This window comes from Balearica regulorum, chromosome 11 (genome assembly GCF_011004875.1).
Source record: "Balearica regulorum gibbericeps isolate bBalReg1 chromosome 11, bBalReg1.pri, whole genome shotgun sequence".
Classification (NCBI taxonomy): Eukaryota; Metazoa; Chordata; class Aves; order Gruiformes; family Gruidae; genus Balearica; species Balearica regulorum.
The window spans coordinates 17,355,216-17,379,632 of record NC_046194.1 but is presented as its reverse complement, the minus strand read 5'-3'; the positions used below and the strand labels follow the sequence as shown (position 1 = coordinate 17,379,632).

Here is a 24,417-nt window from a genome sequence, read left to right as displayed (position 1 = left end):
GCCTTCTCTAAGCTTTAGCCCTGCTCCGACCTGCCCTGGGCTGGTCATCAGCCCTCGAGGGAGTTTTGCCTTTCTCCAACCACTTGGACCAGTTTTTCTGGTCCCCCCAGCATCATTCCACAATGGCCAAACCACTGGTGGTGAAAAAATAATTGTCCCCTTGCTCCCTTTCTGGCACAGCCTGGTTTTGTCGCTGGCTGCTGGTGGCTTCTGCGGGCTCAGGGAGGCAGAGGACTTGACCCACACAGCCACAGGACCCTGGGGAGTGGTTTAAAACTCTTGTGGGTGGCAGCTGGGGAAAACAAGGAGGGAAACGAGGTGCTGCTTTGGGGGAATGAGGGCACTGCAAAGCACAGCACCCATTTAGGGCCACCCTGGTCCTGCCTGCATTGGGGACTGGTGGCACTGGCAAGTTCTGACCAAGCTAAAACCGGGGTGCCAACCTTGGGGGCTTTACTTGGGGGTCCCAGGGGCTGGGGTAGTTAGCTGCTTTAGGTAAGGACCAAGTTCTCTCTCTCTCAGCCTTTGTTTGATGCTCGTGCTGGCATCAAATGAAGGGAAACCCAAGTGGCACCAGCTACCCCCTCCAAGCAGCAGACGGGCCTATCCAGCCTGGGCCAGGGAGCTGAGGCTGCATCGACGGGCCGAGAGGGGCCGGGGCAGGGGCTGCACTGCCACTGGAAGAGAAATCAGCACAGCCACCATCAGCCGGGTTCCCAAGCGAGCACAAACCGTCCAGACAGACCTCAGGGAAAGCGCGCAAAGCACATAGACAGTTTATTTTAAATAGCAAGTGATTTACTGAGGCTGGGAGACCTCAGACGCTTAGACCCAAACCCTACACCCCAGCCCAGCCTCAGTGCTGCGCTGCTCAGCCCCGGCCCCGGCCCCGGCCCCGGCCCCGGCCCCGGCCCCGGCCCCGGCCAGGTGCGCGGCCCGCGTTACCGGAGGGGCCGCAGTGCCGTCGGGCGGGGGCCCCCGGGCCTGCCCTGAGGAGTCAGTGCGGGGGCACCCGTCACCGCGCTGGGAGCAGGCCGGGGCCGGGGGCGGGCAGCCCGCGGGGCTAGCAGCAGCTCCGGGGCTGCGGAGCCGCCGGTCAGGAACCCGTGTGCCCCAGCCCCGCCGCCCCCGGCCCCCCAGCCCGCCGCGCCCCGCCGCACTGTGGCCGCGGCCCCGCCCGCAGCCCGGACTGCACCATCACGGGGGGCGCGGGGGAGACCGGCGGCCCCGCGTCTCCCGGAGAGGGGCGGCGGTGGCGGGACCCGTCGGGCCGACCCGGGCGGGGAGGGGGAAGGGGGCGGAGCGGGGCGAGGGGGCCGTGGCGTGAGGGGCGCCGGGCAGGGCGGGGCCGGAGGGGCGGCGGGTCTCCCCTTCCCCCCCCCGCGCGGCGTCGCGGTGGGCGCGCCCGGAGCCGCCTGCCCGGCTGGGGCGGGCGCTGTGGCGGGCTCGCAGCGATGGCGGCGGCCGAGGTGGCGCGGCAGGTGGGAGCGGGTGCTGCTGCCGCCGGCCTCGTGCGGGCCGGGCGTGGCCGGGGCGGCGGGCGGGAGCGTTCGGCACGGCCGGGGCGGTAGGGCCGGGGCGGGCCGGGTCAGGTTGTGCCGGCCGCGGGTTGCGGGGGCATCGGGCTGGGGCCTCCGGCGGGCTGTGGGGTTCGGCCCGGGGCGGCGGCGGCCCCCCGGGAGATCGGGGCTTGGGGCCGCTCTGAGGCGAGCCGGGGTTACCTGGGGGAGGGGAGGTTTGGGTTCCGGCATCGCTGGCTGCGGGGCGGCAGCCCGGCCCGGCGACCTTGGGCTACCCGCACCGGGGTGGGCCCGGGGGTCCTGCCCTGCCGGTCCCTCCGTCCCTGGGCCCCGCCGCGGCCTCAGAGGGACCCGGCGCTGGCCGGACTGCCGTGCTGGGGAGGCCTCATCCCGCACCCTTACCCTGGGCTGGGGCCCCTCGCCAGGCCGGCGTGCGGTGGTGGGAGAAGTGCTCCTTGGCATCCCCCTCTCTCCAGGGATGCTGTTCTCCCAAAGAAACCAGATCCCCCGCTCATTAGCGCATGATGTGGGGAAGATCGTCCCTCTGTCACCATGTGCCGCGGAGGAGCTGTGGGAGCCCGTGCCGAACATCCGCACCGCGTCCCCGTTGCGCTTCGTCCCCGAGGGTCCCCTCGCCGTGTCGTCCCCGGCTGCCCACGGGCACACCTGCCGCCGCCGGTGCTCGCCTGCCTTCCTAGCACGGCACAAAGCTCTGTGTGCCTGCGGAGAATTATCCAGAAGAGGAGCGGAGGGAGTTGAGCCACCTCTGCGTTTGTTAGAGAAATGCTAAGGAGGCAGCTGTAATGCGTTTGCATGCAGAAGCATTTTGTGTGATTTGATGGGCTTCCAACTTTGGTGTCCATGTGTTAGTACAGAAATAACACCTGAGATGAATGCCGAATGTCTTCAGAGCAGTAGGTTTTAGCATGGACCCAATCTTGTTGAACGGGTAGATGTAGCCATTCCTTGCCAGTTTTTGATGTTACTGCCTCCTGGACATACCCATTGTCTTATATGTGACTGCCAAGGTATGTAAAGTGACTCACTTGCTCCCTTGTCAGTTAAAGAAAATTGAGCTTTAGGCTTTCCTAAGATAATGTACCAGAGTTTCAGACATCTGCTAGTGATCTGGGATGAATTATGATATGACACAGCCTTTTGGAGGCGAAAGGGAAAGCTAGCTGTGAGACAGATGTGAAATTAGTGTGCTGCAAATTGAAAATGTCTTTGTCCAGACAAGTTGTCGGCCCGGGTCTTGGGCATCCGGTCGTGGCCGTGGTTCATGGAACAGTCAGCCATAACGTCCTGGTGATGCAGAGGGCTGCTCTGTGTGTGCTGATGGAGTTAAACACGTGTGAGAGCTGGGGCTGGGTACGTGGTGGAGTTGGGGTCACTACCCTGCCTCTGCCCTAGCAAAACCTTGATCTAAACCCACATTTATTGTGGAGATGGTCAGTGAAACCCTGTCCTCCACGAGCGGGCAGAGCGGCTTCATCACTGTCGGGCTGAGACCCCTCTCCTGTCCTCTGCCAGCGTGGGTGGTGCAGGTTTTAAATGCTGAGACCCACAGGGGATGTGTCCGCCCTGCTCCTGTGGGTGGAGGACGGGTGCAGAGGGCCGGCTTGCTGGGCACTGTCTAACTCTCAGTCTCTGTAGTACAGGTCAGAAAAATCATTAAAACTGCTGATATAGATAAGTATTTTTTTAATTGCTGGAGGAGACTTCTGGGAACGTATCCAAACAGCGTGGTGTTTCTGGAGCCCTTTGGCAGGAGCTGTCAGAATTTGAGATTTCGGAAGCACTTGACCCTTTGTGAATGTTGAACGTCTGAATGATGCAATGCACCTGAAGAGGGTGGTCAATGGTCAGGAGCTTTGGTGAGATATCTCTGGCTTTCTGTGGTGGCAGATCAGAACTATTTCTTGCCCACTTTTCTATTGTTTTTCTTTTATATGCGTCCTGACAATTTGTTATCAGCTGAGCAAGGAAAAGAAATACAGTCTTTCTGTGTACTTTACATTCCCCCTTTGCATTTATCTTGCAGAGGGTGGTTATACTGTCTGCTGGATAATTATGTCATTGCATAAGAGAATTACACACTTGTACAATTACACTTGTAATTGGTACAAGTATTGCTCTAATTTGCTGTTTAATCAGAGCCAAATGCAGTCTGGGGAAGTGGATGCCATAACGCCGAGGTCATGAGAAGGGATCTGATGTTGTTCTGGCTTAAAGATGATGTGAAAAATCTGAATTCAGGTCCTGCCTTGCTTTGCAATTTGACATTTGACTTCTTGTGCAAGAGTTGTCTCAGGTACAGGGCTCTCGGCTTTACAGGGTGGCAGAGGGGCAGGGAAGTGGCCGCTGTGAGCATCGGCAGCGGCGGCGGAGCTCTGTGAGCACTGTTTGGTTTGTTTTTGTTGAGGGACGGTGCTGTTGTGTTTGCTGTGGCTGTTTGGAAATCCTCCGAAGGGAGTCTCCAAGGCCTCACGTTTGAAGTGATTCTCATCTGGGGAGAGGTGGGAAATTGTGTCGGAAGTACTAAATGTCAGCTGTCAGTGTCCTAAACAGAAACACTCTTCGATTAGATGCAGCAGAATTGTACTGCAGTCTTTGGGAGCATTTTCTTGTGGTGCAGGCCTGGTTTGGACACAGGGTCCCTTGGGCTCAGAGCTGCAGCATTCTTTATTTGCTGCGCTCTGCCTGAATATCGTGAAGTGGAGGCTTTTCCTTTGCCATGGTGTCCTTTTTCATTGTTCCTTGAGTCCAGGCCACCAGAAACTGTCCTGAATATGGAGCGCTGACATTTGCAATGAGCAGCACCATTGCATGTCTCCAGGAGGATGCTCCGCTTTATCTCCACAAAGCGGTAATGGGCTGTCGGGGCTCTGAGGACGTCGGGAGCTGACTACTAGTCGTGTAAAGCAGATCAAGGCAGAGACGCAAATTCAGCAAGATTTTCCTCTAATCATTTTTTCATGCTGTGGACCCCGGAATGATTCAAACACCCGGAGTCTAAATCTTGCTCATTTTATGTAAACTAATATTTAATGTGCAGTGCTTTCAGGCTTGGGGTCATTTATTATAACATTTTTGTATTTTCTATATATTTCTGATAGTTCTCTGTAAGAATTAGAGTAGACAGCAGTGGTTTCTGTGGCATGGAGAAGCCCTAACGAAAGATGTGTAAATCCTCCAAAGACAGGGGAAAAAATAAAATACCCTCTCCAAGTGACGACTCCTTACTTTCACTCTGCAATAGCCCTGCCTGGTAATGCAGCAAGAGAGCGTGTTGCTGTTTTTGTTCTTTTAATCTTGTTTGTGGCAAACACGCTTTGCTTCCTCCCGAGCAACAACAGCCCATTCTGTCCTAGGGGGGGGTCATTCTGTGTATATGGGGAGGAAAAAAAAAAAAAGGCATCTGGTATCTTGGTGTGGTGCCAGTGTTCACACTGGCTTCCCAGAGATCCCATCTTTGTCTTCGTTCCAAGAAGATGCTAACTTTAAAATAGACAGTATGGAAGGACTCTCAGCCATCCAGCACTCACTGGTGTTCCTGGAAAAAGCCTTCACACAGACAATAGTTAATCCTTGCTTACCTTGTTGGTGCCTCTTTATACGTTTTAAATTTGACCCGAAAGATTGTTTTTTTGAAGATAAGTAATAGCACTTGAACACTTTTTTGGCAAAAATCTTTTAAGCTTAACATATTTTCCTTCAGTTTTGAACAAGGTAGTCCAAATCTACGTTTAATGTACAGGCAGGATGACTAATCGCTGTGTTCATATGTTGTTTATGATGATGCTGTTTATATATAGCAGTGTTCTGGATGCAGAGACACCACTTGGTGCGTGAAGACTGGTGACTTTCACTGTTTCTTCGTGGGTCAGATAGAAAATATTTCTTTTCTCTCCGCAGGTTTGATAATTGCTGAAAACTTTGTGATACATACCAAAACAAGAGTGACCTTAAAACATTATTTCTTGTTTTTTTTTTCACTGGATCTGATCTCTCAATGCCTCGACCAAGCAGGCTTTGGATTTTTAGCCAGAGTAGCCCAGTGTACCTCGTGGCTGTGTGTTTAAAATGAAGGCTCAGCTGCTGTGAGTGGAAATCAGATTTTGCAGTACTTGTTCCCTGGCCTGTAGCAGATGTGAAGTGTGGTTTAACTGCATTGTAAAACCACAGGTGACTAGAAAAAGAGGCTACAGGAAATGACTTGCAGGCTGAATTCTGTGCGACGGTAAATGCCTCCTCTCAGCCGAGAGTGGCTTAACTTCTACCGTTTATTTTGTTCCATCTGGATCACACTTATATTTAGGGATGAGGAGAAGATTTGTTCTTAATGAGAGCCTACATTCCCGCCCACGCTTCCTGGGGAGAGTAGTGTTCAAACAGTTTTCCAACAGTGCAGTTTTAAGGCTGAGTATTAAAAATACACTTGATATTTCTCCTTCCCCAGGACGAGTCTGCCTGTGGTTCTCTCCGGTGCCTTTGCGGACTCTGTCCACCCATCTGTTCTTCACTGGGGCCATGGTGCTCTCGCTGCAGATCAAACGCTGCCATGAGATAGCCCAGTGCTGGGTTTTTGTTTTAGTGAAAGCAGTTCAGGAGAGTTTAGGTCTGTGATCACAAAATCCACATGCCTGACAGTCTCTCTTTCTTCTGCTTTAGCTGTTTGTGAATTATTGAGCCTCAGAGCTGCATCCTCAGAAGGCAAAAACAGAATCTGCTGGGGAGCTCGAGCGCCTGCCTGATGAACATGTCGTTTGGAGGCAAGGTGCTCAGAAATTAATAAAGCACCATATTTGGTGAACATCTTGGCAGGAAGAGTCAGACTAATACACAAAATATGGCTAAGGGGAAACATATTTACACATCACAGGGTGGTAAATATGGTTAATGGCTGAAGTGTATTTGGAGCCTCATATTTGGAAAAAACCCCCACACTAGCAAATCAGTAACTAGGCAAGTAATTGTACTCTGACAGGCTACTATAGTAAATGTAGTCCTTGGGGATGTTTTCCTAGCCTAAAATGCCAGTGGCATTAACAGAAGAGGGAAAACCAATATGCCTGTCCCTATAAACAGGCTTTCAAGGTATGTGAAAACACGATTCTGAAAGAATAAGTTAAAAATGACACCCTATAAACTATTGCCTTTTGGCTGTGGGATTTCTTGCAAACTGATGATGTCCCTAAAAGGTGAGAGGGGAATTTTCTGTGATTGACACTAAAATATGTTGTTAAGAAAAGCCATTGCTTCAGAGAGGGAAATACCTTTTTGGGGGGGGCCGCAAGAGGGGAACTTTCCAGTACGCACAAATATGCAGGGTTAGCACCGACTCTCCAGTTTGCCTGATGCCATGTCTGAGGTTGAGCGTCTGCGCGTAGTTTCTTACTGACTGCTGTGCAGGTTTGGAACCTGGAGTGCCGTGGTGTCTGTAGGCCTTGGTGCGATGGCCAGGTGAGAAGTTCTGACCCCGCTCCAGAAGCAAGCAGCCGTGCTGGGTGTGGAGCACAGCGTGAGCAGAAGCTGGAGCTGGAGCTGGAGCTCAGCCCTTCTGCTTCCCAGGGCAGAAAGGGGACGCCTGGCTGGGGAGACTGGGTTAGTGGTGTTGGGGACAGGAGAGAGCAGGGCGCGGGAGCAGCTTCTCATGAAGTGGTTTGGGTGGCTGGGCAGGAGCGGCCCGTGCCCCCCAGCAGGCAGGTCTGGGTACCTCCACTCCCAAACCCTGGTACAGGCTCCCTTCTGTCGGGGCTGTGTGATTACAAGCAGCTCAGTTCTGGATGCTTTTTCTCAGCTTATTTTCCTGTTCAGTTCCTAGCTTTGAAAGATGTACCCTGAAGGCTGGGTAGCAACACCCATAGAGCTGGAGAAGACCTGCTACCTGACAAATGGTTTGGCCATTTGTCCATGCAAGCAGTGGGCATCTTCCTGGCAGCTTCCTTCAACGATCCCTGATTTTCTTGTGCTAATGGCCATTTTATAGATTTGGACAGACCCCTGGTTGCAGTCTGAGATTTTTATCTCCACAACAGTATGGAAGATATTGCTGTGTTTGATAGCTTGCAGACTGTATTCTCTGCTGTTTCTGTGCTACAGCACTTGAGCTTTGCAGAGGCAGTGTGTTTGGGCTGTTCAATTACTAAATGTAGGTACAGTTTTCCTCGCTGTTTCTAGCTAGTTTCTGTAATTGCAGCTGTGAATGTGAATTATGCGTGAGTTACATTTCACATTAAGTGAACTGTAACAGGCTTATAGGAGGAGGCATCATTAATACATTCCTTTGCACAGAGGATTCTTTTTGTTTTCAGTATAAGGTGAGATTTGAGTGTCTACATAATTTCTCAAGAAATAAGTGTTTTGCCGCCTCTTTAATTCAGCAGCTGTGTTTGGGTATGTGTTTTGCACAGTCTAATATTTTTCCAATAGGGCTACCTCCTAATGTGTGGCAAATGAAACATTCTATTTGTGCCGTCTGGATTTGTTTTGGAGAAGAGGGAACCACGCTGACATGATTTACAGTATACGTGCAGATCTCTGCTCGGACTGTGCAGTTGATTCTACTTGGGAGGTCTTAAGGGTTTACACAGATAAGTGTATTTTGCTTGAAAATGACACAACTATTTCATTGTGTTTCAGGGCGAAGGCTGTCGCACTGTCCCACTTTCTGGACACGTAGGATTTGACAGTTTGCCTGACCAGCTGGTTAATAAGTCAGTTAATCATGGGTTTTGTTTCAACATCCTGTGTGTGGGTGAGTATTTCCATTTTGGGAAGTTCTCTTGCTGAAAAGGGCTTCGCTGCAGCTGGATGTAGCTAGTAGGTGACAGAGTTAACAAGGTTGCTTTGATTTAAATTTTCCCCACTGTTCTGTCTATTTTCAGTAACAAGATTTACTGGTGCCGTGGGAGATCCCTGCTGAGGTTATGCAGTATGGCTTTCTACCAAGCAGTGAACCATAGAAATAAAATGTCTAAAATCCCAGGCTTTTATTACAATCTTTATTTTCCTAGTATGTTTCAATTTCCTGTATTTAAAAGAGAATAGGTAGTCATGCCAGAGAACTTTGTTCTGAGGTCTTGTTTGGTTAGGTATTGAATTATTAGTATAATTATTTTAACAAAATACCAGTCGTGCTCCTCTTGAACCACTAAAAGCTTTTTTTTTTTTTTCTCCTCCCTTCTGTGCATACTTGAATTAAAACAGTGTCTGGCCAAGCCTTAGCTGGTCAGACGATAATCCAAGCTGCCATGTGGTATGGACCTCAGCTGGGCCCTGGCACTGTAGTAGGACTTGGTGTCTGTCCCTGCAGCGTCTGCCCGTCTCACAGATCTTCCCCAGGGTTAGGATCCCAAATAGTCTCTCATCAGAGGCACCTCTGGGTAACAGAAGTGATACCTTGTATGGCTTTGGTACAGTAGTTTGGTAAGGTGGATAAGGAAATTAATAATAAGGAATTCATATTGTCTGATAGGATGGTTAGTTTGATTCACTGATGCCGGTTCCCTGGCACTGGGAGTGGGAGGTTATTGTGTGGCCATGGCTGCTCGGGGTAAGTCCTGTCTGCGGATGCTCCCAGCGGTGCCTGGCGTGACAGAGATGAGAGCTGCAGCTGTGGATACCTCCAGGGGACTCAGCTGGTGGTCAGCTCTGCACCCGCACAAAGGTTGTCTGTCCCCTCCTGTGAGAGATCTGCTCGTGCTATGGACCTGGTGTTTGCCCAGGACAGGGTTAAGTCTGAGACGAGAGGAGTAGAGCGAGGAGAGCGGAGCAGAGCCCTGTTAAATGGAGCTGAGAAGAAAACTTTCCCTGACAGTGGCATTCCTATGAGATGATAAACTTTGTTGACAAGTGGAGGTCACTGTCAGTCTGAGTCGCTAGGTGATTCACAGTATGTGAATGTGATATGACCTAGTGAAACTCTTGTCCCAAAGACTGAAGTCTTACAGTATTTCCTTCTGTGTGTGTGTTTAAGTGTTTATTGAGCTGCTGTGTTTTTTTCTAGAAGTTATAGGTGCGGCAGTAGATGCCTCCTGTGGTTATATGTTCACTTTGATGTGCGGAGTTGAATGCCTCTGCTTTCCTTTTTGCAGGACAGAAATTAAATGCATTAATCGCTTGTTGATCTGAATAACAAGGACTCGCCAAGATCAACGTGCATTAGTTATTAATGTCAGCCTTCTGTGAATAGTAATAACACAGACATGGTCAATCTTGAAATAAAGAAACTTTGTAGAAAAATTTAATAAACTACATTAGAAACGGATCTGCAAATCTTGAGTTGAGGAGGTCAGGCTTTAAAATGTCTTTTAAGAGTTGTCTGGTGCCTCTGTTAACTTGTGATAACAAAGTTAAACTCTTTAACATCCTGGAGAAAGAAAACAAAAAGTCCCAGAGTCCATCTGTCATTTGTTTTGTTGGGTCTCACTTGTACAGCTGGAGTTTGGGGTGAAGATTTGAAAGAACAGGGAGCAAATGAGGATTTGAGCCAACAAAACAACAAATAGGTGAATGTAGGCCACTAAACGTGATAGAAAGGCACTTCATAGCCCCCCATTTTTCAGCTGTGTGTGGCATCTGTTGGAGGAAAAATCCAATGACAATTTTGCTCTGTGCCATACTGGATCTGAGCCACCGATTCCTCCCGCTCCTGGTGGAGGAGCCAAGGAAAGCTTCAGAAATGACTTTCAGCAGCACATCCAGAGTGGAGCAATTTTTAGCTCTTCTCATGCTGAAAGCTGTCTCCCCTTTGAGAGCAGAGCCAAAGATAGAGTAAATGAGCAAACCTCTCGTAAGTTAGGGGTTGCGGATGGTTTCCCTGATATTTTATTCCTCAGCACAACCATTTTCTTCCTAAAGCTTCCGTGATAAAATGTTAGTTGTCTCTTAGGTCAGTGCAAAGGCTGGAGAATTATTTAATAGCCGAGATCTCTGCTGACTGTATTCCTCAGTGAGATGGGGGAAAGAAAGAGGAGGAATAGGCTGACATTTTTTAACAAACTTTCTCAGTTTTGGTCAGGGTAGATTATAGTTGTGTTAGACTAGTATTCCATTATAAGCAGGAGTTTCCCCCTTCCTCTCTCCTGGGATTTGCAGGGCATTTGTTCTAAGCAGCCTATTCCGTGCAATGAGAAATGACTATTTTGTGGCAGAAATACCTTCTCTTTTCCCAGGGGCTGTACCACAACTGCTTGAGGTCTCTCACTCCCAACAAGTGAGTCCCCTGGGCTGTGGGAGCTCTCACCATCTGGGGAAGGGAGGGATGTGCACAGGTTTCCTCGTGCAGAGCTGCTGTCTGCTCTCTAGCAGGCAGCTCTCTGTGGGGTGATGAGCTGTGCAGCCTGGAAGCTGCCCCATGGTTGGTTTTGTGGTCACTGGTGCGACCAGCTAAGCAGAGAACAGGGTTCCTCCAACCGAAAAGCTTTTGGTCTCCTCAGCCCTCTTTTGCCCCTTTGCTGCTGGGAGCCAGGTAGTCCTCTGAGGCGCTTCAGCATCTTTTGTAAGCCCATGTTGCTCGTCTTGCCCCCGCAGCCCAGCCTTTGCCTTGTGATGGGCGAATCGTGCAGCGTCTCCGTATGCCTGTCAGATGAAAGGAACTATTTTTTCCTCTCTCCATGAGAGATGGCCTTATCAGGCTGCGCTGCCTCAGGGCTTGTCTCAACAAACCTGCTGCATTGGATTAACTCCCAAACCTGCTACATTGGATTAAATCCCATTTCTTCACATGAAAGGGTTGTGCATGCATATACATTTTTCTTTAAGATTCAATTATTTGGTATCTGGAGCCACGGTTGTTAATCACATGAAGGACAGGTGTTGCTCTTGTAAAAGGGTGAAAGCTGCTCCATGCCTTTGAACAGGGAAATACTCAAAGGGCTCCTCTGTCCTCCCACAGAGTCGACTGAGGATATGACTGGGATCTCTTAATCCTGAGCGATGTGGAGAAGGGGGCAAGTGAGCAGTTGTTTGTTGTTGCGCTTAACATGTACTAGGGAAAAGCAAATTAAATTGCCAGGCATAAAGAAGGAGGTACAGCTTTTGTGGTGTATAATTTAGCTTACTGCTGCGGGGTGCTTAGGATGCCAAAATTTCCGTGGAAAGGAAGAAGCCATGAAGGTGCATTCAGTTTGGGTTTCGGAAGCTGGGAGCTGCGGGCGCAGCTTCTTCTGTTCCTCCACCTTAGCTGCTGGTCAGTGTCAGAGACAGGTATGGTGGCACCTCACCTCCACCTCTCACCTCATCTCCATCTCACCCAGAATAGCTGGTGTTGGGTAGCCCTTGTGTTCAGGGAGCCCAGCAGTGCCTCTAGCCTGGCAGGCTGTTGAGTGTTCAGAGCGAATGGTGCCTTCCCGGCACTGGTGTAGGGTTGCTGCGTGTCCAGAGCCTGACTGGTGTGGTGTCTCTTGCCTTTTTTTTTTTTTTTTTTTTCATATCTCTGAAAATCGTCAGACTTAAGAGCAAAAATCCATCCCATGATGAAAGCACAATGGCACAGCTTTTCGGTAGCTGTCAGAGCTTCCTGGTGCAGAACTCTAACAGTAAAGGTCACCTTCCCTGCCCTGTCCTCCCCGCAGCACTTTGTCAGCCCCGCTTCAGGAAAGCAGACCACTGCCGAGTTGCATAATCCTTAAGTACAGTTTTGGAGATCAAATCACACGTGTGCCTATAAGCTTGCCGTCAGGAAATAATCTCCCTGCCAAAGACGCCTCTCACTCGGTTTGCATACACCGCTGCTTTTTCCACGGTAATTCTGCCTCCCTTAATCCCCATTCATCGTTTCTGCTTTTTGGAGAAGATTCCAGCGCTGTCGGCTGGAAGAAGCACAGACTACTTGTCCTTTTCATCAGACCATCTGTTCCATCTGGACTCCTGTCCTTACAAGAAGCAGTTGGCACCGTTTACATCTTCCAGCCAGCAGAAAGTTGCCTCTGTGTGAGGCAGAAACTCCCAGAAGAGTCAGAAATCCTCCCTTCTGTCATTCTGCCCTGCAAAGTAGCACCGCTCCCTAGCTCTGGTTGTGTTTAACACAGCGAAGCGCTTTATTAACATCTTCAGTCTTTTACCATGTCACATCGCTCTGACAGTGTTAGTGTTGTTTCTTTTAGCTGAGACAATCATTCCTCTCTCCTCTGTCCTCCTCTTCCCTGGCAGGCTTTAACACCGTGCCCTGTCAGTGGGGTTACACAGCATGGGGATGGGTTTATCTGCTGGCTGAATGTCGTTTCTGGTGTGCAGACTTCACATTTGAGATGCGGTGTTAGTGGCTGGGTATTTTTGTGTTTTAAAGACACGAAGTTGTAGGTGTTTGGATGGGCAGCTCCCACCTATGGAAAAATGCCTTACCAGTTCAGATCTTCCTCTTGCAAAAGGAAAACCTCAGTGTGTGAATTCAAAGTTGCCTTTGCTGGCCCTGTGTAGCTGGCATGAGATGGAGTATAAAAGCATCTTCTGTCTTAAAAATTTCCCTGCATCTCTTATGTACTTCTTCTGGCCCCTCTGACAGTTGAAGTGACTCCTGCTGGAAACAATGCATTAGAATGATTTAAAGTGGGCAATGATTAGCGGGTTCAGGATGTGTTTAAACAATAGTTTTGGCCTCACATGAACACCTTTTGCCCTAAAGAAGGAGGGAGGCAGGAACAAGAGGTGCCTTACAGGGTGTTTTGCCCGGAAGATCGTGTGATTTAAATGTGACCTTGTGTATCCGCTGCAGAGAGCAGCTCCCTGCCCCGGGCGCCGCTGCTGCTCCCCTGTCACCTTGACCTGCAGCCCTGGAGGCTGGATCCTGCTGGATCCTGCTGGATCCGACCCTGCTCCAGAGCCCGCCAGGCTGTGGGACAGAAAACGTGGGGCAGCGGCACAGGAGGATGCTTTTCAGGCCGGTGTGTGGGCGATGCTCCTGCACCCCAGGGCTGACAAGCTCCCCTGTCCTGAGACGCCCCATCAGGGATCCTGGCATTCACAGGCAAGCAGCCAACTCCCTGCTCTGTCCCACCCATCCCTTGGCAGGGGCTCTGGAAATGCTGCAGCCTTCTCAGGCTGTTTAGATTTTTGCCTTTTTTTGTGCTGCTGTTTTCCTGGAATCCCTGAGAAAGGCCTGGCGGGTCATGCAGGCTGTCTGCTGTTAACTCTCAAAATCCCCATCCAAACCATGGCGATGCTCTGGTCTGCTGTGCTTTGTGCGCTGCTCCCTGTTGGGGGCAAATGGTACCCCGAAAGCTCATACTACGAGATTCCAAGTCGATGAAAGGCTTGCAGTGATCAGCCATGAGTCTTCTGGATGATTCGGTTCATTCTTCCAGCAACAGAGATAACCTTGTGCTTTGCTGGGTCCCCCTCCCTTCCTCGTGCTGGTGCACTCCAGTTGGCAGTGTTGTAGTTACGGTTGATGGATTGATGTAGCACAAGGGATTGCACCAACACCAGCCCCTGCTGCCGACTCCTCCCCTTCAGATTGCAAACGAGATTGGTGTGAAGAGCAACTGGACTTGTGGCTGTTCGGGCCGTAGCTGGCATCCATCCGTGATGGAGCACAAGCTCTTAGCTGGCTCCCAGGCAGCTCTGCAGCTCAAGGTGTACATTGACTTTCAGATGTTAATGAATCTTGCTGTCTCTCGAAAGATACTTGATATACCATCCTGGCAATCAGAGACTGCTCGATTCCCAGAGCAGTGGATGTTTGCCCTGCCCTGCCTGTCATGTCCTTCAGCCTTGAGTGAGAGAAGTCCCTTCTGGGGCCAAGAGAGAGGAATTTGCCTGCTTGCAGGGAGGAGGCTTGGAGGTTTGGACGGGGGGAGATGGGGAGGAGTTTGCCCTTGTTGAATTGGGCATTTCTTGCAAGTTTGGATCTGTTGCAGAGCTCTAAACCTACAAAAATAAACTCTTTTCTTCTGAGCAAAGTGGGAAAATGATGAAGTTGTCTTGGTTGAGAGCTGAGGGCTCGGAGAGGGAGGGAAAGGCTGCTTCAGCCAGACGCAGTCTGTGGTCCTGCAGCAGGCTGAAGGAGCAACCTTTGCAGTGGGTGGGGTTCAGCTGGCTCCTGAAGTTTCAGCAAAAGCCAACTGGGCAGCTCAGACATCACTATTTCCCCAAAACACAGCAGCCCTCACAGGGCAGCAAACCAGGCTGCGTATGGGTTTAGCACAAAGTCAGAGCCTTTGAGCTCAGAAAGCTGTCTCTGTTGTCAGAGCATGGTAAGGGAGGCTGCCCTGTGGATTGAGTGCACGGAAGGATTTGTTTTGTTCTTCATGGGATGTATCGAAAACAAATTTAAGGCTGGTCTCTGGGATTTGTCTCTTCCTTCCAGACAAGGAAATAATTCCCCATTGATGGATGGAATCCAATTAGCAGTTCAATGCTGCAGAACTTTTGGAAGCAGATTTTAGAGTATCATATAGCTTCTGTAGCCCCTAAGGTATGGAAACCAGATATTACAGAAGTGTCCCCTCCCAGTATAGAAAACTGATCACCCAATCTGTTGTGGGTACAAGAAACCAACTACACAACTTGCTGTAGGACTGGACCCAACTCTCAGTGTTTCTGCACAGAAGGAGGCTATTTCAGTGGCTGCTTGTTAGAGACATATTGATCTGGAGCATCTTATTTTGGAAATGAGCCCCATTCCCCCTCTCGCTTTTTGATGAAAACAGCATCTTCTGTAGTGTAGTTGTGGGTTTATGCAGATCTGAGTGATGCTTTTCCCTTTGCCTTTTCACCTCTTTTTTTTTCATCTCTATTTTCTAACGATATTAATGGCCATTAGACTGTGAAATGTAATTTGCCCAGAATACAGACTTCCCATTGTACATGGCTTTGTGCTTGCCAGACGATCCCTTTAGAGCATGAGATCTGCTTTCATCTGCTACAATTTCACCCCTATTAACGTTTGGAAGCTGAAAGGCCAAGCCATATTAATATTCAAGTGAACATTTCAACTCTCTTTTTCCTCCAATAGGGGAAACTGGCCTTGGTAAGTCCACCCTCATGGACACACTTTTCAACACCAAGTTTGAAGGTGACCCAGCATCTCACTCACAGCCCGGGGTCCAGCTGAAATCCAGTACCTACGACCTGCAGGAGAGCAATGTCAACCTTAAACTGACTATTGTGAGCACAGTGGGCTTTGGAGATCAGATCAACAAAGAGGACAGGTGAGTGAAGGGGTAGAGAGGCTGTTTTGTGACCAGGTTCTCTCACGCAGGGTTTCTCCCTGTGCCCTAGTTGAGCCAGACTGTGCTGTAAAGTTTTCCCTCTTCCTTCTTATGGGTTGTCCTTGTCACCTCTTTGGGATGGGACAGGTAGAAGAGAGGACAGAGGCTGTGATGTGTCAGCACTGCTTCAGCTATCAAAGCAGCTTTTCTCATGCTGTCAGAGCAATATCTGCCCTGCTGGCAGCTTTCTCCCCAAGTTCATCTGGTGGGGAGACCGGAGAGCTCCAGGGCATCTGTGCTTGTTTCCTTGCGCTGTGCTGACCACAAGCCGCCGTCCAAACCACTAGAGTGGTCTAGTGACCACTTGGCTTAACAGCCACTTTTGGCAGGGCTCTTCCGCGTTGCCAAAGGAAGCACGATAAACGTGCAGTGAGATAACCTGGGGGAGTATCTCTGGCAGCTCATGTCCCAGCGTGGTGGGAGTGTGGCAGTTAAGCAGTGTGCGGTTCCACCAGACCTTCTCCAAGGTGCATCTTCACAGAGATGTTGCAGGATTTGCTTTGCTGCGGGTTTTTCTTTTTAGTTTTAAGATGCACTGATGTCCTTTACATTGTGAGTCTGACAGGCTCTGTATTTCATGTGGCCTTGCAAGGGAGTTGCAGGGATTTCCAGCCCCAGAGCACTGGACAAAGGTAGTACTGGAGATGTGTCTCCCACCTGCAGGACTCAGGGCTGTGAGACCAGCAAGCTATTCACTCCCTGAGTGCAAGCAAGGGTTACACACTGCTGCGAATGAGTCTACATTATCCTTCCTCTCACCCTCACATTTCAAAGTATGAGTCACCTTCCCTGGAGAGGATGGTGTGTCTCCTGTCCTCTGCTGAATCTCCAGTACTATGTTCTGTCAAACAGGCTTCTAGAGTCTGATGTAGGACCACATCTCCATGTCCCTAGTGCAACCTTTAAATTTCTTATGGGTGGGGAGGAAGGGCAATTGAGAGAATTGGTCTTGGGAAGTGAAATCTAACAAGCAGCTTGTTTCTTAAAAGCAAGCACAGGAGCACTGTTTACCTCTCTGACTGTGAGATGTATAACTGTAGAACTCTTTTTTTTTTTTTTTTCTTCCCCCCCCCCCTTTCACCAAAGCTATAAGCCCATCGTTGAGTTCATTGATGCTCAGTTTGAAGCCTACTTGCAAGAAGAACTGAAGATAAAAAGGGTCTTGCACAACTACCATGACACCCGGATCCATGCTTGCTTGTACTTCATTGCTCCGACAGGCCACTCGCTGAAATCCCTGGACTTGGTAACAATGAAGAAGCTTGACAGCAAGGTAGGCACATTTAACTCTTACTGGGCTGGTTTGCCATGTGCGTGACGGAAAGGCTACTGCTTTTTCAGAGCACATCTCCCCTTGAATAGCCCTTACACTAGTTGAGATGACTGGGTTGGCAGATAAATCCTGTAGATTTACTGAGCACTTTTAAGTTTTTGTAAGTTGTATTGCAAACTTGGAAAAACTCCTTGGAGCAAAGCTCAGGATTTCTTGCCACTCTCTTCCTTTCTAGGTGAACATCATTCCCATCATTGCCAAATCTGATGCCATTTCCAAGAGTGAGCTGACCAAATTTAAAATTAAAATCACAAGCGAACTGGTCAGTAACGGGGTTCAGATCTACCAATTCCCAACAGACGATGAATCAGTGGCGGAGATAAATGGGACAATGAATGTAAGTAACTCAGCACTTCCTACTCTCCTGGAACAGCACTGTCATTGTAGGGGTTGGTGCTTCTTAATCCCCTTTCCCTTTTGTTTTGTGTCTTAAAACCAGAGGCTTTCACAGGGATCCCATCCTTGTAGTGTCATCCCAGGCTACTACCTCTCCAGTGGGCTTATCTAGTCAGAAAACAGACTGTCTTTTAACCCCTTCTTGTTCTAATGCATTATCTGTTGACGGACTTGTTGAGGGAAATCAGACAGATGGTGAGGCCTGGCTGTGCAGGGCAAGGACAGTCCTGGGTTATGAATTAATCGGATGGGTATTATCCATCTGGTGTGAGGGGCAGGCTGTCTACAGACATGCACCACTCTGCTCCTTATCCTGCATTTTTTGCACCAAAGAGTTTTGCTCTCCTGGGCTGGTGTTTCTGCGAAGTCCTACCTCCATGGTTGTCTTCTCTTACCCGTGGCTGTCCTTGCAGCAGAGCTCCTTCACCTGGCTGGCTCTGGGACTCCTGTCTGCACTGAGTGGCTGTTTTATTATTGATCAAGTTATTTAGCTAGGTCCTTGGTCTGGTTCCCTCAAATACTTTCCTGACATCTAACCCCATTCATCTCAAGGGTTCCTCTAGATTTCTGTCCCACACGTCACCTGATGCCCCCCCACCAGTGAACTTCCAGGATCCTGTGGCAAGGAGTTACACATCTTAATTAGCAACGTGTGAAAAACAGTACGCAACTCTGGCCAAACATGTCTCGAGGTGCCTGCAGGTGCTCATTCTGGCATTCCCAGTGTCGTGGGTGCCTGTCCATGGCTCCGCGAAGACGGAGCAGGCTGTCCCTGGGACCTACTGGCGGCACATCCTGACCATGCTCCCATTTTCCAGAAGGCTTTTTACAGGAAAGCAAGTAGGGGAAGTTGCTTGCTTAGCTGCTGTTGTGCTGACGTGCTTTTGTGTCATCTCTTGATTTACTGTTAATTAGTTGTAGAGTATTGTGGAGAGGCCTGAAAGAAACATGAAGTTTGTGCTACTGTAAGAGCTGTCAGTGGTGGTTTCCTGGTTAGAGTAGTTTTGTGACGGCATCTTACTCAGTACTTAGTGCTCTCACTGTGTAGGAATACAGTTACTCCTGGAAACGAAGATGCGACATCACTCCATCCTCAGGGAACCAGAGGTGCGATGACAAAGGGAGAAGTCCTCTCCCCTTGGCCCTTCTGAGGGCAGAGGTAAACCTCTGCTCATCTTTCCTTTCAGCCATTTACGTGTCTCCTGGGAGGGATTTGCTGTCTTGGGTCTTAGACGTTCTGGGTTGTGTCAGCTGCTGCATAGAGAGATCAACTCTTTAAATCCACCATTAAACTGGTATAAATCATAATTACCAGGTTTATGGGGACTAAGCAGGCCAGAATCTGAATCTGATCAAGGCAATTTTGCAGACCTGGAAAACTTGTATCCAAATACTGATTTTATTAGCAACTAAGACAAATCTGCTTATGCTCCAGGTCAGGAGATGAGCTTTTCTGGAGGGATTGAGACCAGTAAAAGAGCCAGCATGGGTTGATTTAGGTTTGTGACTTAAATTGCCAATTTTAGTCATGTTTAAAATTGAGGAATGGGATCCTTTGATTTAAATCAGTTGCCTTAACCTTTGTGTTTGTACTTCTCTACAGAAAGCTTCATTGTCTATGCCTGTTACAGATCAACATCTTTGAAAGGTTATAAATACAGTCTTCATGCTTAAGTAGTGCTTCTTGCTGACCAGCAACTTCTCTAGATCAGTTACTTTTTTTTTTCCTCTTTAATTACAGAGAAAATTGAGACTGGTCTTTTGATTACTTAATGTTTTGCTTATAACCTGCATTAGTTGTCTTTTGCATGAAAAGTAAAATTAGGCTTTAAAATATGCAGACTTGCTACTTCATATGCATTTTACTTTATTATATCCACTTGTGCTGGGTGCATTAGGAATTTTTTTTCCAGAGTATTTTGCATTCCAAATTGGCTTACTAAACAGAGAAAATATTGCCTGATCTGGCAGGAGTTGATTAACTGAAGGATTTAAAATCTGTGCCATCATGATCAGAAGCAAAAGTATTTAACCATGAACAAAGGCGTCAAGTGAAGTATTTAGAAAATAATCAGATTAAACAAATCTTCCGAACAAGATGCCTGATTTTCCTTGAAGCTGATTTGGTCTTTTTGAGAATCCCACCAAGCATATATTTATAAGTTCAGAGAAAACACTGTCCAAAATTCTTTAGGTCTCTTCCCATCTGGATTTTAGTCTTAAAAAAGAAAACCAAACTCTCCTATTCTTTCAACTCCATATTGGCTTTTCCATTTTGAATGAATTAGTCAAATTACTGAAGAAAATATTATCCCTGTACCTGCTAGTTGAATGAAACCCCATGCAGCTACATGAGCTGTCCCACATGGTGGGAGCTGGAACTTCCTTGCTGATGGAAGAAGAAAATCTCCAGCGCTTTCTCCCTGGCAAAGACAGCAGCCAAGCAGTTGGTACCAGTGGAGGAAGTGGCTCTGCTGTTGAGGATAACCGGGCCCATGTACGGCTGAGGTTCAGGCTGCGCCTCTGTGGCCATAGCATGGTGATTTTGCCACTGTCTCAGGTTGCTCCTCTTGCTCCCTTCGCTTGCTTTGTCCCTTGGATATCCCCTCACTTCACTCGCCTGGAGACCTGGACATGAAGCAAACAAAAAGCATAAACAGCTGTGGGAGAAGCCGACCAGGGGATGCTCCTCGTGGACAACCTGAAGAAGCTAACGGAGAGGGCTGGAAGCTCTCAGCCAGAAGTGGCAGGAGGGGAAGAGGAGAGAAGTGGGCAGCCCCAGTGGGCTGTGGAGGAGAGGATCACCGGTGGGGAGCACATTGCCACTGCAAACATTCACCTGATCCTGTGTCCTGGAGGGGGAGCGGCTGGCCTGAAACCTCAGGCACCACAGAACCGCAATGGCTTTTCCTCTGGAAATAGCACTGTGCAGACCTGCGGAGGAGGCTGTCGCCTTTGTGAGGTTTAGTACCTCGGGCATTTGAGAGTTTCCAGCAGTTGGACACAGGTACAGACCAGCGTCCCATAGTGAGGAGCCCAACCTGCAGTAGGTGAAGAGCCCACCCAGTGCCTGGCAGTAGCCACCATGTCCCCGCGGTGTGATGTCTCCAGTGTCTCCCAGAACAGCTGAAGGTGGCACGTGGCCTTTGCTGCTCAGCCCTGGGGTCTCCGCTTGCCCTCTCCCCCATCAGGCTGCCTGACAGTGGCTGCACGACGGGGCACCACGGGACATGCAGGGCCTGTTTGCAGCCAGTGGAGAGGTGGCGACCTGCTCCACAGGGACCGCTGACAGTTCTTCTTGACCCCATGTGCAGAAGTGTCTGTGGATAGTGCTGCTGCTTGTGTATGGTCTGTCTTAAAGGCAGGAAAATCTACAGCTTGTAGAAATGAGGTGGCAAAATATTCCTTTGAAAGCTGGCTAGGGGAGTTTCCATCATGTTGTGGTCTGGAGGCTATTTAGTTGAGACAGCTTTGTTTCCTTCCCCTTGGGTGTTTTGTATCCCCTGCCCTTCGTGATTAGACAGCCTCTGCTGAAAATCAGATTCCTTCAACCTGAGAGACCATCTCCCGCAGGAAACACCCTGCGCAGAGCAGGCACAGCTCTGTGCCGGCCTGTGTCCCTCCAGGCGCTGGCGTGTCAGCGTGGTTGCAATGGTAACTCAGCCTGGAGAGTCTCCCGGGAGGCCCCAGGGCACAGAGCCTGTGCCTGGCCCAGGATGGCCCCATCAGACTGACCACCAGCCCCGCGCGAGAGCTGGGAGGCCAAGGAATAAAAACCGAAGAGGTCATCTTTGTGAGTGCTTGCAGGCAGTTTTGCTGTATTTGCAGTTTGACTGTATGAGCCACACTCTGAAAGCAGAAAACTTCATCTCTGAAATCTTTTTCTTGTACCAGCTGTCATGAATTTGTCCAAGTTTTCAGGTAACCTGTGGAATTACAACTTCACTAACTGCTCCTGAGAGCAATCCAGGGTCACTGATCTTCCCCACAGTTGGCTTCCTTGGGGCCCTTTTAATTGCCCAGAACTCAGCGCACTTTAAAAGCTCTAGCTAACAAATGTCACTGCACAAAACTCAGCAGAAGGGGTGGGTGCAGGGAGCTGGCAACTTTATTTTTAAGTGCTGAAGCCTTGCACTTGACTTCTTTGCAGCTTGGCAGAATGCAACAGAGTTCCCAGGAGCAAGCGGAGGTGGGGAGAGATCTCACTTATGGCACAACAGATAAATGCAGCAAAGTATGATAGCAGTGTCTGGGGGGTTTGCTTGGCTGCCTGAGTTTGGGGAATAAGGGGACTGTAAGGTGAGGTCTTCAGAGCCGAGAGAGGTGTCAGGAGTGTTTCTGTTCTGCTGAGCTTGTAATGGGTGAGTCTCTTAGCCTCTCTGCAGAAGGCAAAAAGTATCTTCTTTTTTATATCTATCTATTTTTTATTTCTGAGTTTTTGAAAAGCAAATCCCAATTGTTCTTAGTCAGCCTTTCAGGTACTTGTAACAGCTGTACTCTGGAAAGCGTGTGTCTTGGCTTGAAGAGCGTAACAAGGCACACTTGAGTTAGCAGTACAGCTCTGCCGTCCCCACCCTCCTCGTGGGTGTGATCCCTGGATTTGGCCTCCTTGTCCTCTAGCTATGCAGCCATCTAGTAGCATCATGAGGGTTTTATAAAGCCATTGGCACTCCTTTGGGTGTCTCAGAACCAGTTTTGATAAAGGAGTGCTGCGGGATTTGGGAGAGAGGGTGCTGAGGGTGAGCCCCAGCACAGCTGCAGGAAGCGTGAGGCACTATGGAGCGTCAGCACGGGGCAGGCTGAGCACAGCCCCAGTGAATGCAGAGTCCTTCCCAGCTCAGCCTGGGGCAGACCTCAGGGCACACGTGGACACAGAGGCTGACCTGGTGCAGGGACGTGTTCAGCCCTTCCTCCCTCACTGAAGGGGAAAAAAGAGCTGTTGGTGAGGAAAGCAGGGAGGAAAGAGCTGTTCCTCTAGGGGTGAAGGAGGGACTTCGATCTCATGATCCGATAGAGCGAGTTGTCTTGTGCTCCAGTGTGAGTTGAGGGAGTGGTGGGGTGATAAAATCAAGAAGGCTCCAAGACTTCTTTTATTGCTTCTGTGCTTGTGCAGATGTTCTCCTCAGCCACGGCAAGCCCCCGGGACAGCACTGCAGTCAGAGCCGCGCAGCACGTTGTTCGAGCTGTCATTCTGATGCTAGTCTTGCACTGGCTCATCTCACCTGAGACCCTGTGGCTGGGAGGATCAGCCAGGTAGAGGATATAGAGTGGTAGCGCTAACAAGGTTTCCAAAAAGGACCCTCCCTTCTCCCCACTTGTCTTGGGCTAGTGGCCAGTGACTAGATTCCCTGAGATTAGCGTGCGCATAATGACTGTCTTGTTCAGTGGCTGTGCTAATCTCTGTGTGCTGGCAAGTCAGCCAGGGTTGAGAGGGACTAACGTGGCTATCATTTAATGTGTTCCAGGCCCACTTGCCGTTTGCAGTGATCGGGAGCACGGAGGAGCTGAAAATAGGAAACAAAATGATGAAAGCTCGTCAGTACCCCTGGGGCACAGTGCAGGGTGAGTTGAGCCTTGGGATTTTCATGGCATGAAACACTTCTGCCAGGAGGCAGTGGGCTCTCTTAAGAGGAGCAAGGGCCTGATAGACTTTAATATCTCACCAGGGATTATCCTTCATTAAATCTGTGCGTCAGGCCTGTCGTGACAGTTTTCTCTGCTCACAAGGGCTGTTAAACTTATTGGAGGAGTAGACAGGTGGGAAATGTGGGAAGAGACCTTTGTTTCTGCCCCCATCTTACTCCTTATCATGACTTCTTACAGTGGAGAATGAAGCTCACTGTGATTTTGTGAAGCTGCGGGAGATGCTGATCCGCGTGAACATGGAAGACCTTCGTGAACAGACCCACACACGCCACTATGAGCTGTACCGGCGATGTAAGCTGGAAGAGATGGGTTTCAAGGACACCGATCCAGACAGCAAACCCTTCAGGTGGGATCCCTGGAGGAGACAGGAGAGCTTGAGAGAGGCATTCTTGGATGTGCTGCGTGTGCGTGTGTATGCGTGTGTCCTTGAGAGAGCATGTAGAGAACCAATGCAGCAAGAAAACCTGCCAGGTCAGATAAATCCAGACTTCAGCAAAGGTGCTGGCTGAGCAAGAGAAGGTGAAAACACAGAGAGTGTGTGCAGGATTGACTGTGAAACTGCAGGTGTAGGAGCAGAAATATCTGTGCTGCAGAGATACAGCAGTATGCCTCTGAACTAGTGTTTGTTGCCAGCTGGTCTCTTTGAATTGCCCAACATTCAACATACAGTTGGATAAAGAAGTCCTTTGGCACACATGGGTGGGTGAGTGGGAAATGTGCTGTGGGCAAGCAATATTTGTGGTGTGAGGGCCTGATTTCAGAGGCTCAGGGGAAGCAGAGTTTGTCCCAAGTCATATCGCTGGACTTTCCTTTCTTTTTAGCTTACAAGAAACTTATGAAGCCAAAAGAAATGAGTTTCTGGGGGAACTGCAGAAAAAGGAAGAGGCAATGAGGCAAATGTTTGTCCAGAGGGTCAAGGAAAAAGAAGCAGAGCTGAAGGAGGCTGAAAAAGAGGTGACAACTGCAATACTTGTCTCTTGGTGGTTGTGAGTGATAGATCCGCTCCCAAGTAGGTAGCTGCTGCCAAAGCACTTTCTGCAGAGTGTGGTTTAGGACTTTCTTATCAAGAAGTCTAACCTGGGGTCACGAGGACATTAAGGTGTTCATCGTGTAGGACAAAACTAGACCACAGTGCTTGTAGCGTACAACTTGACTACACCGTGAAAGTGCCATAGTCTTGATTCTGATGGAGAGTTGCAGTGTGGCAAAATCCCAGGAGAGAGCCCCTGATATAAGCTTGTTATATAAAAAATATACCCATGCAACTTCCCTAGCATTGCAAAAAATCCGTTAATTTACTGACCTT

At 49.5% G+C, this 24,417-nt stretch overlaps 1 protein-coding gene across 7 annotated transcripts in view; it reads left to right on the top strand.

The window, feature by feature from the left end:
- Positions 1-1,351: 1,351 nt before the first annotated feature.
- Positions 1,352-24,417, top strand: part of SEPTIN6 (septin 6) — a 31,720-nt gene continuing 8,654 nt past the window's right edge. For 6 of the 7 annotated variants that reach the window (XM_075763542.1, XM_075763540.1, XM_075763541.1 and 3 more), the window contains exons 1-8: positions 1,354-1,481; positions 8,166-8,280; positions 15,481-15,676; positions 16,823-17,009; positions 17,245-17,406; positions 22,931-23,027; positions 23,289-23,457; positions 23,933-24,065. In XM_075763542.1, coding sequence (XP_075619657.1) covers positions 1,455-1,481; positions 8,166-8,280; positions 15,481-15,676; positions 16,823-17,009; positions 17,245-17,406; positions 22,931-23,027; positions 23,289-23,457; positions 23,933-24,065 — 1,086 coding nt within the window. In that variant the 5' untranslated portion in view covers positions 1,354-1,454. Of the gene's footprint in view, positions 1,482-8,165; positions 8,281-15,480; positions 15,677-16,822; positions 17,010-17,244; positions 17,407-22,930; positions 23,028-23,288; positions 23,458-23,932; positions 24,066-24,417 lie in introns of all 7 variants that reach the window. The other variant, XM_075763546.1, reaches the window with a different exon arrangement.